The 18,720-nt window shown below is 41.9% G+C and overlaps 1 protein-coding gene across 1 annotated transcript in view; it reads left to right on the top strand.

Annotated features, from left to right (window-relative positions):
* Positions 1-18,720, top strand: part of PAMR1 (peptidase domain containing associated with muscle regeneration 1) — a gene marked incomplete at its 5' end in the record, with an annotated part of 43,015 nt that overhangs the window by 15,654 nt on the left and 8,641 nt on the right. The window contains one exon of the mRNA XM_009079338.1: positions 15,609-15,779. Coding sequence (XP_009077586.1) covers positions 15,609-15,779 — 171 coding nt within the window. The remainder of the gene's footprint in view (positions 1-15,608; positions 15,780-18,720) is intronic.

The following is an 18,720-nucleotide window of genomic DNA, read 5'->3' as shown; positions in this document are numbered from 1 at the left end:
CTGTGGGATTATCTCATTGAGGAATAAACTAAGGCCAAATTAAACAAATTTAGCAATGTATATTTCATGACAGAATCAGAAATTTTTAAGCCCCTCAGTTTTTAAGTCCCTTACCATCCCAATGCAACTGTGTCTTTTTGTCTGTTATCATGTTTAAAGACATGGGAATCACTACTGGAATTACAGAAATCACCTTAATGAGATAAACCACAAGGAACCTATTGTTTCTTCTGCTAAATTAAATTCCCTCTATTTAACAGGATGATCAACATTGGTCAAGCTGCTTTCCTGGGGGAATATTTAACCCTAATTTCTCTGTCACTTACAATTTGCAATATAAATAAAATAGTCCAAGGCACAGGTTATTTAAAACTAGCATCTTTTTTCTCTTCTACTATAGCAACTAGGAAACTAACTTTTTGTTTACAATTTGAGGGGCTAATATAGTGATTTAAAGGCTTCAAGGGCATGAAGTGAAATGTAGGCATGTAGCTTTTGAACAGGTGCAATATAGTTCAAGCAGTCCTGTTTCAGGGCAAGCAATATTTTATAGACATATGTCTGATTTCACTCCAAAGACTGTTAAAACACCCCAACTATATGAAACTGCAAAACAAATGCTAACCTTCTTTCTTCTGGCCTAAAACACAATAAAGACAAGTCCTAAGGGCAGCAAAAAATATCTTCTTATAGGTAAGCATGTGTGCTGGTTTGGGCTGAAGTGGAGTTAACTTTCTTCACAGTGGCTACTATGGGGCTATGTTTAGGATTTGTGCTGAACACAGGGCTGATAATGCAGAGATGTTTTTGTTGTTGCTGAGCAGAGCTCACACAGAGCCAAGGCCTTTGCTGCTTCCCACACTGCCACACTGGCAAGGAATTGGGGGTGAATGGGAGAGTGGGAGGAGACACAGCTGGGACAGGTGACCCAAACTGACCAAAGGGATATTCCATACCATAGCACATCATGCTCAGTATATAAAGTGAGAGGAAGAAGGAGGAAGGGAGAACATTTGGAATGAATCCATTTGTCTTTCCAAGTAACTGTTCTGTGTGATGGTCCCTGCTCTCCTGGAGATGCTGAACACTTTCTGCCCATGGGAAGCAGTGAATTAATTCCTTGTTTTGCTTTGCTTGTGTGTGCAGCTTTTGTCTTCTCTGTTAAACTTCTCACCCCATGAGATTTTCTAGCTTTTACCCTTCTGATTCTCTCCCCTGTTCTGTAGGGAGGGGAGTGTGTGAGTGGCTGCATGGTTCTTGGTTGCTGCTGGGGTTAAACCATGACAGCATGCTTTGCTATCATGATACAGTAAGTATAGAAAACAAATCCCTATTTTAAATACTTGGCCTTCTTTCTGACCTCAAACTGAATTTGCAGCATAACTACATACCCCTCCCAGTGACCCCTTGGCCTTGCTGACATGACCAGGTCAAATTCAGGTTTTTCTGTTTGACCAGAGTGGATTTTAATGCAGACAGAGGCATTAAAAGTACCACAGTGTCAATTAATATTGTTCTCTTAGCCTGAAAATACCCTGAGACAGAGCAGCAACCTCCTCAGAGACGCAGGGGAAAAGCAACAAGCTGACTAGTGCACATTGAGGTGCACTGCATGCTAAAAACTATCCACTCCAGTATTGGATTGTCAATGACTCTGTACAGCGTGACGACTACTTGTTCAACTCAAACTAAGAAAGGTCTTTTCCAAAGTCTCCATGTTGAGTTTGCCTGCTGAAGATGCAGCTGTAAAGAGACAGTATTGCTGGTACCCCACAGCAAACGCTCTTGCCCTCTGCTTGTCCTCCTCCTAGGACAGGGTGTTCTGACTCCAGTCCTCCCAGGGCTTGCTGGCCCCAAAGCAAGAGACCTTGACCTCATCCTGCCCAGAAATTTCCTGTTACCTTTATTCCTAACAAAGCCAGGAAAACTGGAGTTCCTACTCAAATAAGAAGAGCTTTGCTGAATGGGGAATTCAGGGCTGAGATCTGATTTCCATTTTTATTCTGTTTCTCGCTCCTGTCTGCCAAGTAGGAGAGGTTTGTTCTGCATCCTAATGAAGAGCCTAATCCAACTGACTAAACTGTATAAACTAACTCCTTGCTGTAGCCTTTGATGTTGCTAGGGCTGGACTTAATATGTTCCAACAGGCCCCTGAATATAGATTTCAGGTCCTTCCCTGCTGCTGATAGAATCCACTTCCATCCTTCTTGGCCCCATACAACTGAGACTTGGGCTGGTTCTTAGGGATGTACTTATGTTTAACAGGCTGAGTGATATTTAAGATAGGGAGAAAGCACTAACATCCCCCCCACTTTCCCTCCTTGTTCTGCTACGGGAGAAGTGAGCCCAGCTGTCCGTGCTTGGCATAACATAGAGTTTTAAACTCAGCAGAGCATGAAGCACTGGGGAAAAGTTCTGGACATTAAACTTAGTTTTCTTACCTACCCATGGGTATGTAATGTAGAGTCTTCTAAAGTAACTCTGGGAGTGTTTTTTAAATTTCATCAGAAAGAGTCTCAGAAATAGATTTCAAGCAGTGCCATAATCACTGTGTATAATCACTGGTACATATTGTGCCATTTGCAGCCCACATGTGTTAGACCATGCTTGTGGTCCATGACTACAGTGGAGAGCTTCAGGTATAACCAAATGCCCCAGAGTTCTTTCTTGCCACTCTGGCCTAGAAAGCAGTCCTATTCCAGTTAGGGAAAATGTTCCAAATAGAAATATGACTCTTAATTTCCCTACTCCTTGGGCTGTCATTGTCTGTTTGGTTTTGGTTTCTTTTGGTTGGTTGTTAGGTTTTGCTTAGTTTTTTTCTGTAGAAAATAGCTTGTTACAGCTCTTTTTTTTAAAGGGACAGAGTTCTTTCCCACTTGTGTCAAGGAGACTTTTTTGGTGGCTATGTCAAAGAGATGAAATTAATGCCACTCTTTCTCCATCACATTTCTGCTGTCCTCCCTATAGGCTTCTGTGTACAGGGTGGGAAATAAGAACCCAACTCCTGCTGCTGTCAGACTACATGTATACCTGGAGCTGCTAAGGATTAAAGGCTAGTGGCCTTTTTTTTCACTATTACAATGCAAGGGTTCACCTGCCTTGAGACCCACACACTAGCAAAAGCCTTTAACAGCAGTGTGGCAGGTTTTAGGTTTTGCAGACCCATTAGGGGTTACAGGCTAGAGCTTAAAAGAGCACCACCCTTCAGCCTGTCATCCAGTGAGCCTGTAGTGTGAACACAGGCAGGATGCTCTCAGGGGTGGCTGTTCTCCAGAGCTTTCCTGGGACACCCTCTGAGAGGCAATGTAGTGTTACCTGTGCCTTGAGCACTGTTATGTGGTTAAACTGCTCTTTATGGGCAGGACTGTCCAGAAGGAGTGTTAGTGCAAACAGGGTGAGATAATCCTACAGTGACAATGTGGCCAGTGCAGTCATACAGGAATCTTCATTGACCCACATGTCTCTCTAAAGGCACTGCAGACCTCAGAGAGGATTTTAATAAGTCACCTTCAGAGGTCAGTTCTGGTGGTATAATGTCCTCTTTTATTCTCCTGAGCTGATCAGAAGAACATTGTGATACTGCTGAGACATTTGCTAGAATTTTATCCTTACTTTCCCATACTGCCCCACAGCACACTCATTGCCCCACAGAATACTCATTTCCAGGATAATCATGGCAAGATCTGTATTGTTTAGAGCCTAGTGCATGAATGTGAAGGTCTCAGCTTGAGATGGAGGTAGAGATTTCTGCTCCCAGTTTTCACTTCAGTGTATTTCCTGGAGATTTCTCCTTTGGTTAGAAGGACGCTGGAATTTCACACAGAAACTACCAAACCACCAAACATTCTGCCTGGTGCTTTAAGATAACCTAACAACATGCAGAAAACTGATCCCTAGGACTGCTCTTTCCTTCAGTTCCATCTATATGACTGTTGGATTGGGTAAGCCATGCAGTCTCTGGGAGGAAGGTGCTCGTACCATTTAACAGTGTTTGATCTCATCATATTTTTATAGTGTTTTGAAACTCCAGTGAATAAGTGTAGCTGACATCAAGGCTGAAAGAGACAAGACATCTGCTTTATTGACAGCTCCTCTTGTCCCTTTGTTATTTTCTCAGCCAGCTGTATTATTTTTTCAGAAAGTGAAACATATCTGCTAAAAATCCATAGTATTCTGCCCAGAGCATAGCCCAAGGCATTGCTGTCATCTAAATAAATCAGAAATTGTCTTTGTTAATGTAATTTATCCAAGGCTTGCCTTTGGAAAAGATGTGCATTTCTAAACTAGATTAAATATATTAATCAGAAATCTCCACTTATCCCACCCCAAAATAATACTGAACTTTTTCCTTAGTCTGCTAAGGTGCCTTAGAGATAAAACCATCCATAGGATTCTTCCTGATTTGGCATGCCATGCAGAAGGATGAATCAATGTAAGGAGGACTGGTTGGACCAAGCAACATTCCAGGTATTCTTGCCACACTGGATGGGGCAAGGATACTTTTCACTGTCATCTAATCATTGAATCACTTAGGAGACTAAGTCTTTCTGGCAGACCTGCTCTAATGTATGGCATAAAGCAGCTCTTCAGCACAGAATCACTGCATGCAGGCCTAAAACCAGTCTGCATCACTGGCACATTTTAAGCTCACCTCCAAGGTGAGATGGGATGATGAGAGGCTGGTATACAGCTGTTAAGATGTTGATGGAGATGTTTTCTGCCTCCTAGCTGAGGAGGAGGAGACATAACTTTTGGTTTCTTTGGGGATAGAAGAAATAAGAGAAGGGCCTGGAGTAGATTATAGATTTGAGGTCTCTGCCTTTATCACCCATTCATCAGTATTGGCCAGTTAGCCTCCCTCACCTACTTCACCACCCTCCTAACCCTCTTCCCTGTTGTGGAGCCCTAGAAAAGTGCTCAGCTTCTAAAAATATTCTAATAGTTCATTAAAAAATCAGTCTTGCAAACCAAAGAGTCAAGGCTACACTTCTTCTTAGAGTTCCACAGAACACCCGAGAAAAAAGGATTTAAGCCTCTACTCCAACTCCCAAAGTGAGTATTTTACATTAAACTATTCTGAATTCTCCTCCTAAACTGCCCAAATCACCTTGTCTGTTTACACTTGCACGTGCTCCAAAGCAACAGATAAGGTTGAGAACAGTTCCCACCCCACAAGAATAAATCATAGCTACACCAGTAAAATCCAATCAAACAGAAAACATACCCCCACTACCAACAGCAGCCACCCCAAACTTCCAGCATTAAGCAAACCCCAATGACTACCTCCAAGTACTAAAACAAGACCCACACCAAAACACACCAATCTCCCCAAGTCTCTGGAAAAGGATCTGTCACTAGAGACATAGAATAAACAAACCCCACCAACATTGCACCCAAATAAACCATAAATCAATGACACGAAGGAGACCTCCAAACCCAACAACCACCCACACCCTGCAATCAGTGCAGACACCAAACCTACTGCTCTGTAACAGGGTGAAGGGTTAGATTCATCTGCTAACCCACCCAAAACCAAGCACAGCCCCAAGAAGAGTCATAGAAGTTCCTGCTTGGCCTCTCTGCAAGGTCTATGGCCTGAAAAAAAGCCTCAACTATGGGAACCCTCCTAAAATACAACTTTTATTCCTCCTCCCCCGACCCTGTTCAGTCCTCTCTGAAGACTAGGGATACACTGTCCACACTTCTGGGGCTCAAGCATACAGACTGAGTGCTCTTGCAGTGCTTGGAGGGAACCTTAAAACTACTTTGAAAGTTTGCTGAAATCATCAGCACGTTTAAATGCTGACAGATTGGTTCTTTCCCCCCGAAGTTCTTGAAAAGGCTTTGTTCCCCTGTGAGGATATTGCACTCAGCATCTCTGAGACAAAGCTACCTTACACACCTCCCTTTGTTGCACTCTCGAGAATGATTTAAGTATCTTGCAGCCGTTTGCAGGTGATACAAAACACTGCCTTTTTTTTTCAGGAATGATGGCACAAACGACCAGGCAGAATTCCCCTTGCCCTTTCTTATGGCTCCCACACTCCTCTTTGGTTTCTTCAAGAGCTCAGGAACTGCATTTCACAGCCAACCAAATTGCCCTGCTACTTCCTTAGCACTCCCCTGCTTTTCCAGTTCCCTTCATTTTCTTTTCCCTATAGCCTCATCTCATCTCATGGTAATTTTCATCTCTTTTTCTAAAATGGGCAATGCCAGATCCTCCTTCTCTATGAAATTCAGCTCAGACCCCTGGAAAAAGCTGAATAAACTATTCTGTCAGCTATGTCTCTATGAAATTCAGCTCAGACCCCTGCAAAAAGCTGAATAAACTGTTCTGTCAGCTATACTAGGGTGAGTCTGTATCATTAAATATTGTTTTCCTGTTACAGTTAATGCACATTTATGACCATTGTTTCAAAGCAATATGCATGTCTTTAGAGTGCCTTTCTCATGCAGCATTGTCTGGGCTTGTCCCTATTTATCTGAAAAGCTGACATCTCCAAAATGAAACACTTCAGGATTATTTACTCTCTCGTTTGTCATTTGATATAACAACAACCATATCTGCTTCTCTCTTCCCTTACAACCTTCTCCCTGAGCAGATAGTGCTCTCCTTTGCCACATGATATGGTGATGTTTTCCAAGGGACACATCAGGGAACTTGCAATAAATATTAGTTCTTGCTACTGATAGAGAAAGTGAGTGTTGAGGATTGGTAGGGTTTCATTCACTCCAGTATCCCATGCACAAACAGGTCCAGTTGTATAATTAAATAGGCCATCCAAGTACCGGAAAGGTTGTATCCAGAGACACCACTTTCTAAGGGCTAAGAACAATGCTGATAAAGATCAAGTGGCTAATTGTAAGCAACAACCTCCAAATTGCCTCCGGATGAATAAATCACAGTGAGTGATCCAAGCATATTTTCACATGGATACGGTCTCATTCACAGAGGCAGAGAGCTGGAAAACATCAGGGGCGAATTCCAATTGGCTGGAAGGGAATGAAAAGGTTTGGATTTCAGTAGGAATTACGTCATAGTTTTGTGTAATTATTCCTAGCTGGTGCAACCACTGCAAAAGCGAAGAGGCCCAGAGAGCAGAACGGGAAGTCTACTCTCTCTGGTTCTTGGAGCTGACTGATCAGCTGCTCTTGTTATGATTTCCTTTGACATTTCCAGGATTGATGTGAGGACTGGCAAAACGCAACAATGAGAGATTTGAATTTACAGGAGCCTTTCAAGGGGACAGTTTAAGGCTAAAGATTTTGTGATGAATTGTCTGCCTCAGCATTTCTGCATGAGCTGTGGCTGGAGCTGGGAGAATGTGTCCTGGGACATCAGAAGAGGAAAGAAGGAGGGTAGAGAGTTTTCTCTCTTTTGAAAACAAGTGGAGCTGGGAGAATGTGTCCTGGGACATCAGCAGAGGAAAGAAGGAGGGTAGAAAGTTTTCTCTCTTTTGAAAACAAGTGGTTGAGGGCAGAGAGTGTATATTCTAAATCCTCCCTTGCTGACAACCTAAATGGAAGCTACTGAGATGCAGGGGGTCACTTCTGGGGAATAATCCTTGTTACCCCTCCAGGACTTGTGTTTGATACTGAAGGCCAGTTCCTGAGTGACATTTGCTTTATTAGCCATTGAAATCACTATGACTTCTGTGGAGCTGGCTGTTAGTATCTTAGCCTTGGCTAAGTGCCTGTGATAACACAGAGGTTTGAGGTACCTCTGAGCCTCCTGCCTAAAGCCTCACTCACCTATTTCTGAGTCTGTGGTGACAGGCATGACCAAGCAGAGCAATGCTGCTTTGATGTGTGTTCAGAAAACACTGCCATCCTCTGAACACCTTTTTATCAGAGAGGTTTCCATGCCCTTTCCTGTACAGGATCTACTGTAGTGTTTCCAAGTATTTGTAGTCTGCTATCAGAGTCTTGCTTTAAAAAGAATAATATGCAGCCCAAGCCTTAGCACTCCTGGCTTTCCCTGTTCATCCTTTTCTACCTTCTGCTGTAAAAGTTGCAGCCACATTATTTTTTTTCACCTAAAGTGCAGAGCCTGTCAGCTCCAAAAAGTAGAAAGTTCTGGGTGGCAACAAAGAAGACAAGCGAGCATTCTAGACATCACCAGCCTCCTCAGACACGGCCTGTGTAAACACACACCACCCCCAGAAAGCATTTCTTCAGAGTCCTGACCAAGACCACCTGTCCTCCAAAGCTGTTCAGCTCCCAGCAGTCTGTTCCTGCTGTGGGGGAGAATTATGATCATATAGCAAAGCTAATGCCATCGAGCCTCCCTGGCTCTCATTCACATGCAGCTCTTGCCAGGGTCTGGAGGAGAACAGCTGCTACCATTTATTCAGGAGATCTTGAGCTGAGAGTTGATCTTGAGAGCTGCATCAGAAGATGTCAGGCTCTTTCCTGAGTCTGAGTATGGTCCCTGTGAACTGAGCTCTTCATAGGAGCAAAGCCTGTGCTGAAGTGATTGTGGGCTCAGGAGGAGTGTCAGCAGTGTCACAGAGAGAGAACATCCCCACCACAATCACAGAATCATCAAGGCTGAAAGGAGACTCTAAGATCATCGAGTCCAACCATTAACCTGTCGCTGCTGTAACCCCTAAACTACATCCTCCAGCATCAGATCCAGACACCTCTTCAACACTTCCAGGGATGGTGACTCCACCACCTCCCTGGGCAATCTATTCCAGTGCCTGAACACTCTAACAGGGAAAACATTTTCCCCAACATCTAATCTGAATCTCCATCTTGCTCTGTGAGGCTCTATGGGACCTCACAAACCCAATGTCACTACCAGAAGACTTACGATGTGCCTATGATCCCAGCATGCAGAGAACCTTGAAGGCAGACAGGAGCCAGACAAGAACACTAGAACTCCTAAAGCATAAGCCTGGAGTCAGGGTTCCTGCCTTATAGTGTGTGTGATATCAAGGTTTGTCAGGCCTGTGCAGAGAAGAATGCAGAGCCATGCTGCCTCAGGATGGCAGGGTGGCCTGGTGCCTCCCAATGTGTTTCATCAAATCCATTGCCAAACTCATATGCTTGCTTGAAATACCTGCTCACTGCTAATGAGAAGGGATAGAAAAGCAGTTCTCCTGAGCACTCTGAGCCTTGGCCTCCAGAAATCCCTCACCTCATTCCCTCCTAGAGCATACTGCCATTCTAAAGATATTTTGACAGCCAATGTCCTTATGCTTTTGGCTAAAGTTAGTCTCTGTGGGCTTATGTGTTAGGCATTAACCATCTCTGGGCTGTTATGCCAAGCTGTAGAGGGAGGATGTCTCAGGAGAACCATCTGAGTCCTCCCCCATGTCAGTTCTTTTCTGCCAGCAAACCCTGTGACAACCTAGGGTGTCATCACCTTGTGGATGTATGCTGGGGAGAGAAGGGATAAGTGTAGGAATAGATGGTGTCATGGACTGACAGAGCTCATGGGCCAAGATTAGGAAATAAACTCTGTTATGAGTGAAGACAAGAAATTCTCTGTCTAAATCCAGAAGAGCTTTTTACACATGGGGCTTTGCAAAGGGCATCACCATACCCAGCAGTATCTGCTAAGCTGCTCATGGCTGGGTCTGTCCTTAACTCATGTGCTTTGTGTGCAGACACACTGTGTTATCTGCTCCCATATGTCTCCATCACCTTTGGATAAAACATCACTGCTGAGAGTAATCTGTAGGTTACTAAATGGTGTAATTATTTACTGCTGATTTCTGCACAAAGTTGGGTCAGTTTAAATGTAAACCTAGTAAGAATACAAGGAGATAACAGGACTGTTCCAACCCACTCACTGTTTGCCTTCAGGTAAATCAATTGATACCTCTGAGCTATGGCTTCCCTAGCAGTAAAATGCAGACAGATGTTAATTTAATAAAAAACTTGGGAAATACAGAAATTATCAGCTTTAAAGACGGTTATATAATGATACTCAGGTAGTCATGTAATTAGACTTGCCTTCTAAACAAAACCAAGAAAAATAATTTGATCAAATCAGTCTTGCAGCCCAAAAGTCAAACATGACAGGATTTAGCACTATTGACTTTAGCAGGTTTTGCCGTAGGCAGCAATTGCAAATATCAGTGAGCTGTATGAAGTGCATGTAGGTGGAGCTGGCTGGGATTTTTCTGTTAGAATGGTTTCACAGCAGCAAATTTTCATAGAAATTTGTGTCTTCTGCTGGATTTTTCTTTAATTTTCAGGTTTTGCATCAGAGAGAAAAAATTGTCATTTCCACATACTCTGCATGTCATGCTCCCTCCAGAAACAACATTTCAGAGGTGTGTTTCTAGACCTTCCAGGTTCTCTGGCCCCAAAATACTTACTGGTCACTGCTGTGGAGCCACAAAACCCCAAAACTCAGGTCCAAAATCTTGATGTTCAGGATCCCTGTGCAGGTGTTCTTCTGGCTGACAGGCTGCTGTAGGTTTCAGCAGGTGCAGGGTCATAATAGCATTCACTGGAGAAAATAATGTCATTTAGGCTTCCTCCAGACCAAATATCCTCTTTCTGAGGACAGTTATTTAAATTTCTTCAGTTTCAGTCCCTATCAGGCTTTCTCTGACACTCATTAGACTGATTTGGCTAGGGCATTGGCACCAGGGGTCCCAAAGCAAGTCCATAGCTCTCTCTTTTGCTGAGAAGTAATACACTAAGATTCATAAAAGGAGAAGCTGCTCTACTTCCCTACTTGTTACCAAGTGCAGTTTCTGTGGCCATTTTCAGTGCTTGGCCTCCACTGAGCATGCCAGCACGACTTATGCAAAAGCAATATTACAAGCACCTGGGGCCCTCAACACAAGAAGGGTATGGACCTGTTGGAATGAGTCCAAAGGAGGCCATGAAGATGACCAGAGGACTGGAGAACCTCTCCTGTTGGAGACAGGCTGAGAGAGCTGGGGTTGTTCAGCCTAGAGAAGAGAAGGCTCTGGGGAGACCTTAGAGATCCTTCCAGTATCTGAAGTGGGATAGAAAAGAGCCAGAGAGGGACTTTTCACAAGGAAATGTAGTGATAGGACATAGGAGAATGGCTTCAAGCAGAAGGAAGGTAGATTTAGATTAGATATCAGGAAGGAATTCTTGGCTGTGAGGGTGGTGAGACACTGGAACAGGTTGTTCAGAGAAGCTGTAGCTGCCCTGTCCCTGGCAGTGTTCAAAGACAGGTTGGATGGGGCCCTGAGCAACCTGATCTAGTGGAAGATGTCCCTACTTATGACAGGGAGTTTGGAACTAAATGATCTTTGAGGTCCTTTCCAACCTAAACCATTCTACGATGGTATAATTTTATAAAAAATTTTCAACAGAGCTATACTACAGAGTCAAAATGTGCTATATACATTAGCACAGGTCAGTCTGAAAGCCAAACTCTGACTTGGGAATATGCAACAAGATACATTTCTTAAGCAGGAGCAGTATTAAAAAGTCTTGTAAGCGAATCAAGAACAAAACTTCATACAATTACAAGCTCTTGCACCTAATATTTTAGGGAGGGACAAAAATGGACATATAAACTTTTCATTAGCACCAGCAATGAGAAATGAGGTTTATTTCAGGCACACAATATATTATTGAAAGGTTGTGCAGAATTTAGAGATAATAGATGATATGTTTGAGGGGGTATATATTATTTAACAAAGTGGGTGAGAGGAAGGCAGCAGAAAAAATGGTGTTCATTTAATGAAGGGACCCTAGGACAAAATCAAATGCTAATTCCATCAGGCAGGATTTGAAGGACATAGAAGAGAGAAAAGTGTAGCTCAAGAGATCATCTAATTTACTTCACTGGTGATAAAATGAACCTGAAAACTATTTCTAAATGGCAGATAATTCAGATCTGAGGAATGTCTCTTACATATAATTTAAAAGGGAGAGGAATTTGCACTGTTATTATTAATAATGGAATATTTTACTTAAAAATTCAGGAACTTACTGTTCCCCTAGTCAAGTTTTTTCACAGTGAAATGTGGAGCATTTTAATGTTTCATATGGGGCAGAAATTGTTTTCTTTTTCCCAAGACACAAAAGTAAGAGCCAAGAAGCACAGTAAGTTTTACCAGGAATCTGTGAGTTTGTTGTATAGACATTTGAGGCAGCTCTGGTTTTTATTATCTAACAACTGGGCTGTCATGACTGAGTATTTCTGCCAGAGGTGCCTGTTTGGGTGTGCTAATGTTGCCCCATTCTCTCCAAAGTCTGTTCCTTTCTGGTTTTAGATGGAGTTTCAATTTTCAAATGGTGAGACTCATATCGTTTTCACTTATACAGAAACTGAAGAGAAGTGGGTCAGCCCAGGTGGTTGGATTTTATGGCTAATATGGATCCAGAGGGTAAGGGCAGAGCTAGGCATGAATGACATATGCAAAATGTTCCTTTCTTTTTGGCTTCTGAGAAATGTCTGTCGGAGAGTTGGATATAGTCTTACACCAGGAGAGAATGCTGAAAGACTTCAATAAAATATTTCAGACAAAGAAGGCTGTTCTAAAATTCAGTGGAATACACTGCACATTCTGAGAGATGTAAGAACCAGTCAAATTTGCACTCTTGATGGGAAGCTATCCACAAAAAGATTAGATAGACTTCGATGAAGCACACAGGAGCTAGGATTCCCTTCATAATAACTGTGCAAAACTCCATTGCCTGAGGTGTTCACAAGTAAAGTGAAGAGGTGCAGAAGAGCTGTCTGAAACATATTAGGCAAAAGGGATAAAAGACCAGACAAAATGAAGAGGAAAAAGAACTACAGAGCTCAAAGTGAAGCAGTAGAAGCAGGTACTAGAGTAACTGTGTGAGACTTTCAGGCTAGATAACACCTTTGAAAACAGAGAGCTCAGCTGTGGTACTGAGATGCAGAGAACATCTCAAGATTCAAACCCACATTTAAATTGTAGAGAGAAAAAATGATCTTACAAAATGATCCACAGAAAAAAATCAATGGAGTGGCTTTGCCTCCAGTGGCAAACTTTAACGAGTAGGACAGATGATGATGTGTTACAAGAGAACAGTCAACCAGTAGCTAAACACATGGGCAACAAAAGGGACACACACATCTATTAATAATACTGAGCTGGTTTGCCATCAGAGAAACCCTACAAAGACTCTGTGGCACAAGTGGGTATGAATCAATGCTTGCAACATCTCTATGATGAAACGAGTGCTTTTGTTTGTTAGATACAGTGGATGAAGGAACCTACCTATGATCACAGTTTTTTAGCTCATATTAGATCTTAAGACCTTCTGCCTCCATATCCTCTGCTCTAGACCATAGTTCATACTAAATGAATCTGTCCATGAAACACCGAATTTACATCATAAATGAAACCAGAGTTGTTCCATCTGGCTCATACTGGCACGGAGAATATAAAGATAGCCTGGCAACCAGAACTAAATAGAAGAACTAGAAATTAAATATCTAAATCATTTAAGAGGCTGGACAAGAACAGATACTTATATATAGTAAATGTAGCTTGGTGATATATTTTCCATGATGGACCTAGAACACAAGAGAACAAAACTATTTGTTCTGTAGAACTAAACTGAACCACAAGACAAACCAAAACCCTGTATCTATGATAAAAGTAGAACTCTGAGTGGTGCACAGATGTTTCATCTAATGTTCACATTTGACAAGCTGAGTGTGAGTTTACACTGAAAGAGAGAAATATAAATGTAGTGAAATGGATTGCTGCTTGGAGAAAGATATGGACTGAGAATACAAAGATCATGAGTGGGAATCTAAGTGTTCTGTGAATTTAAAACACCTAGAAAACCTATGCTCCCCTTATTCCCCTTTCCTTTATATATATGCTTGTGTATACATGTATATGTAAGTGTGCCTGTATTTCACATGAGAAACATCAAGGGCTATGACTGGATTTTGATGATTTTTTATCATTATTCTTTTGCTAAAGATGACACTGATGTAGAACACCTTCAGCGAAGAAGAAATGTTGATCTCCCCTAACTGGATGTGTTTTGATTAGGAGCAGTGAGTCTGGGCCCTTCTCTAATGCTAAAATGTTTTTCTTGCCAAGACTTGTGCTTACTAGTGCACAAATGACTCTGCTGACTCATTGTTTGATGTCCTCCTTATGTGAAAAAGTGGATGGTCCACAATCCATATAAATAGACTCATTCATGTGTGCCCTGTGTAAAGATTACAGGGCTGAGGCCCTAGAAAGGTTTTTCCTCTGAAAGTGTAAGGGTCAAAATTTGGCTGTAGGTTATCAAGAAACTAGCTATGGGCAAAGAAGAGAAAGTCAGATTCTGAAAGCATAAAGTAGGGATGATCTCTTTAGCATTCATTTCTCTTCAGCAGAGTACCACAGCTCCTGGATAAAAACCCCATATGCATATCTAGATCTTGCACTGAATCCTTTCTCATGCAGTTTTTCACAATGAATGACCCAGGCAAAGCCAAAGAGATGGGTAACTGTGTAGATAATAAACTGCATTTTTCCTACATTACTGTCAATTTTATCTACAAAAATACACACATAGAATTTCTACGTACAGGAAATTGGTCTTAAAAATTGACTTGGAGAAGGTAAATAGGTCATGGATGTTCCCTATCTCTCAAAATGAAGAAGGTAGAACATCAAGTAAAATTATCAGATGAAAGGCTAGAAACAAAACTAAAGGTAGCAGTGTATTTTCACACAGCACTTAGTCTGTAGAACTCATTGCCATAAGTTATTGTGGACACCAGCTATGTAGTTGAGTTTAGAAAATGCTAAGACTAATTAGTGTAGAAAAAATATCACCAGGGTATGTTAATCCAGAAATGACACTGTAGTTCAGGTAGTCTTTGAGCTCCAGATTTCTGATTGCTGCCAGAATATGCCAGGAAAGTATTCTATATGCTTGCTCTGTTTTAATATTCCTTCCATCAAATCTACTGTTTACCATGATTGAAGACTTGTTTCTGTGCTGGGTGAACCTTTGTTCTGATTTAGTATGGTCGGTTTGATGCTGTCAGAGAAATCTTGCTTATCATGCTGAATCTAATATTTACTACTTGCAGTAGTTATATAGACCATAGTGTATTTTCCCAATAAAGCAAACCCTGCAGAACAGGTAAATATCCCAGATTAGCAAATATCAAGGTTCCTTTTTATTGCAGTGATGATAATATTTGATCTACACAAATAATAATGCTTTAACATTTCATTGACATTATCTGAAAATTTATATAGAAATGTAAAGTAGAATTTGAAATTCTTTCATTATAAGCTTTTAAGGATCTAAATTGCCTCTTGACCAAGCATAGTAGTTCATTTGAAACCCCTGATAAGGTGCAAAGTGCTTCAAGTATTTGAGGAAAAGAGCCCTAATGATACAAACACTTATGCATGTGATCATATCACACTTCAGAGCAATCCCATTGAAACTAATGGATCAAGATATGTTTTGAAAAGTTTCATATATGTAAGTATGTGTACAACTGATGTCTAAACAGCTTTCTAAAGATCAGTATATATCAGTCTTTTAATTTTGACTCCTGTGGCCATTTTAATTGGTTTTTCAATGTTCTAAGTAAAGAATCATCCTAACACAGTCCTGTTTTTGTAATAAAGTGGATTTTTTTGAAATATCTGAACTGTCAGTGGTGATGTGTAGGACTCCAGGTGCTCCTGCTCATGGTATTGTGGAAGGAGATGACTTTAAATACGGGGCCCATGTTTACTTCAAGTGCAACGCAGGTTACAGCTTAAAAGGCAGCCGTGTTGCCTACTGTCAGCTTGATGGGACTTGGTCAACACATCATCCTGAATGTGGTAAGGTCACTTTAAGTTTTGATTCTTATCAAATATTTTGGCCAATGTGTTCACATGAAACTAGACTATCCAAATCTCGCTTGAAATTTGGGAGGTCCGTGACTTATAACGTGTTCTTTTGTCTTTCTGTCTTTAAGAAATAGTAGGAATTCTTATTTTACTCTGCTGGAACCTAATCCTGCAAGACTTTCTTATATAACGGTCTGACTGAAACATCAAATGACTGGAAACTAAGATTATAGATTCATAGAATGCCTATAGAATAAATCATCACCCTCATCATCCTGATTGGATGGTCTGTAACAGACTCCCACCAAGATATCAGCCTTGTTGGCCTTTCCCCCAATTCTGACCCACAGGCACTCAACCTTGTTGTTACTGACCTCAAACTCTACAGACTTTCTGACATAGAGAGCCACTCCTCCACCCCTCCTACCTTGCCTATCCCTTCTGAAGAGCTTGTAACCATCCATGGCAGCACTCCAGTCGTTATTCCACCACGTTTCTGTGATGGTGACTATGTCATAGCTTTCCTGCTGCACAGTGGCCTCCAGCTCCTCGTGTTTGTTGCCCATACTGCGTGCGTTAGTGTACCTGCACTTCAGCTGGGCTGATGATTTGACTCCTAATTCTGGCTACCCACCCTGAACTCTGGCTTCCCACCCTGAGGCTCATCTCTAGGAAGCCTGGTTTCCAGCCCTTCCCCCTTCAAACCTAGTTTAAAGCCCTCCTGATCAGCTCTGCCAACTCATGGGCTAGACTTCTTTTGCTCCTGCTAGAGAGATGAAGCCCATCTGACTCGAGCAGGTTTAGTAACACAGAATATGCCCCATGGTCAAAAAAGCTGAAATTCTGCCAGTAGCACCAATCCTTTAGCCTCCTATTGATAAGGTGGGTTTTCCTCCTCCTCTCCTCATCCATCCCTGCTACAGCAGGTACTGAGGTGAACACCACCTGTGCTCCTGTCCCATTAACTAATCTACCCAGTGTCTTGAAATAAAAAGACTTCAGGCATATATCCTTCTTACATAGAGACTGAAAATGTCTAGGACAAAGCCAAGTGAGGGACATGGTGCAACAATGAAGAGCAACTTCCATTACTACATATCCCTGACACCTTCTCTGCAGAAGTCTGGTGCACTCTGTGGAGGTGTATAGGGGTTTACTGAGTGAGCTCTAGACAGAATTCCCATCCTAGACAAAAATTGATAAAAACCAAACTTCCATTCATTCTGACTGTGCAAGATGCCATTTGTACTGATGCAGCTGGGAAATTCCAAGTCCATTCTTCTCATCCAAAGAGACTTTTAATTTTTCTTCAGTTGATTTGGATTGCATGATTTCATTTCCATACTCCAGAATAATGTGTATCAATTGGAAAAGTGCTTTTACAAGTCTGTTATGTCCAACAATGTAAATGGGGGGTGAGTGTAGTAAAACAGCTGCATAAAAGTTCATCTGAAAGAGCAAGCAACAGACATTCTTCTATCTAGAGAGAATGTCTCCAGTTGCAGTGACTGTAATGTCAGGGTCATGCTAAGTCCCTGCTGCATAATGTCCCTGGCTAAAGACCTATGGAAAGACCTGCCTCTAGACCTGTCTGTTACTGAAATCATAGGTAATATACTTTGAGTCTCTCCTTCCCAGATGTTTTCTCTTTGTTTTTAATCCATCAAAAAGGTTATAACCCTGAGCTTAAGGAAGAAGACAATTACTGTTTCAGTTACCGAAAGAAGAGAAGGCCTTAATTGACTTATTTGGTCAAGCTTTTTGTACATTTGGAAGCATGCAGTCTGCTCATCAGATGATGCCTCTAGGCTAGCCATCAGTGCAGAAAGCATTACACTGTGGGGGATTCCCTGTAGTCTTTAGCTGCTAACAAGTTATCAATCACTTGTGCTTCACAAAATGAGGTACAGAGAATCAAAACCGAGCCAAATGAAAAGGAGACAGGGCTCTGCTTTTCCCTTTCTCCTGGCTGAGAAGTTTAGACAACCTCGTGGTTTACCGAATATGACTTGTGGAAAAGTATTTAGGTACATATATTGCCTTCAGCATCTGCTCAAGTCCAACGTTGTTGAAGAAAACACATGCTTAGCTTAAATTATATACTCAATGTTAAGAGCACATGCTCTTCATTGAACTTCTCTTGTTATGGTAAGCTGTGTGTTTACATGCTTTGCTGAGCTGGGCTTTGGTGGCATGAGGACACTGGAACAGGTGAGACACTGGCACAGGTTGCCCAGGGAGGCTGTGGCTGCCCCAACCTTGGTGGTGTTCAAGGCCAGGCTGAATGAGGCCATGAGCAACCTGATCTAGTGAGGAGGTGTCCCTGCCCAGGGCAGAGGTTGTGACTAGCTGATCTGTGAGGTCCATTCCAACCTAAATTCTATGATTCTATGATATGGACTGTTTCTGTACTGATTTCACAGCAACCTAAATAAATGTCTAAGTGCTTTGTTATATGTTGGTGCTTTTGTGAAGTGAGGCTCAGCAGGCAGCTGAGTCTGAAGCAATGACATGAAGAGGTCATTTCTGGTCAACTGATATGTCTCTGCCTTCTTGGCCCTCTGTAAGCAGAGCAGCACCAACACCAGCTGCCTAAACTAGAAGTTCACTGGTTATCATGCAATGAGACATCAGGCAGAGGAATTAAACAGAATTGCATGTTACTGTCAGCCTGACAAGAAAAAGTGGAAAAAAAAAAGTAGCTTGTCAACTGCTAAACAGAAGGAGCAGAGGAGTTAAAAACATAGGGAAAAGCATTTACTAGCACCACACAGTGAATACTGTCATCCAGATTTAGGCCAAAAATTTTAGTTTATTGAGAGGAAAAAAACAAAACCACAACAAGAATTAAAAAGAAGGGGAAAATATTGGGAAGGAGGAAGTAGAAGGGCTTTTATAGGCAGAACACAGAATGAGTAAGCTTTCCATATTA

This window comes from Acanthisitta chloris, unplaced genomic scaffold, assembly GCF_000695815.1.
Source record: "Acanthisitta chloris isolate BGI_N310 unplaced genomic scaffold, ASM69581v1 scaffold13417, whole genome shotgun sequence".
NCBI lineage: Eukaryota > Metazoa > Chordata > Aves > Passeriformes > Acanthisittidae > Acanthisitta > Acanthisitta chloris.
The sequence above is the reverse complement of the archived record's forward strand: the minus strand, read 5'-3'. Positions and strand labels throughout refer to the sequence as shown.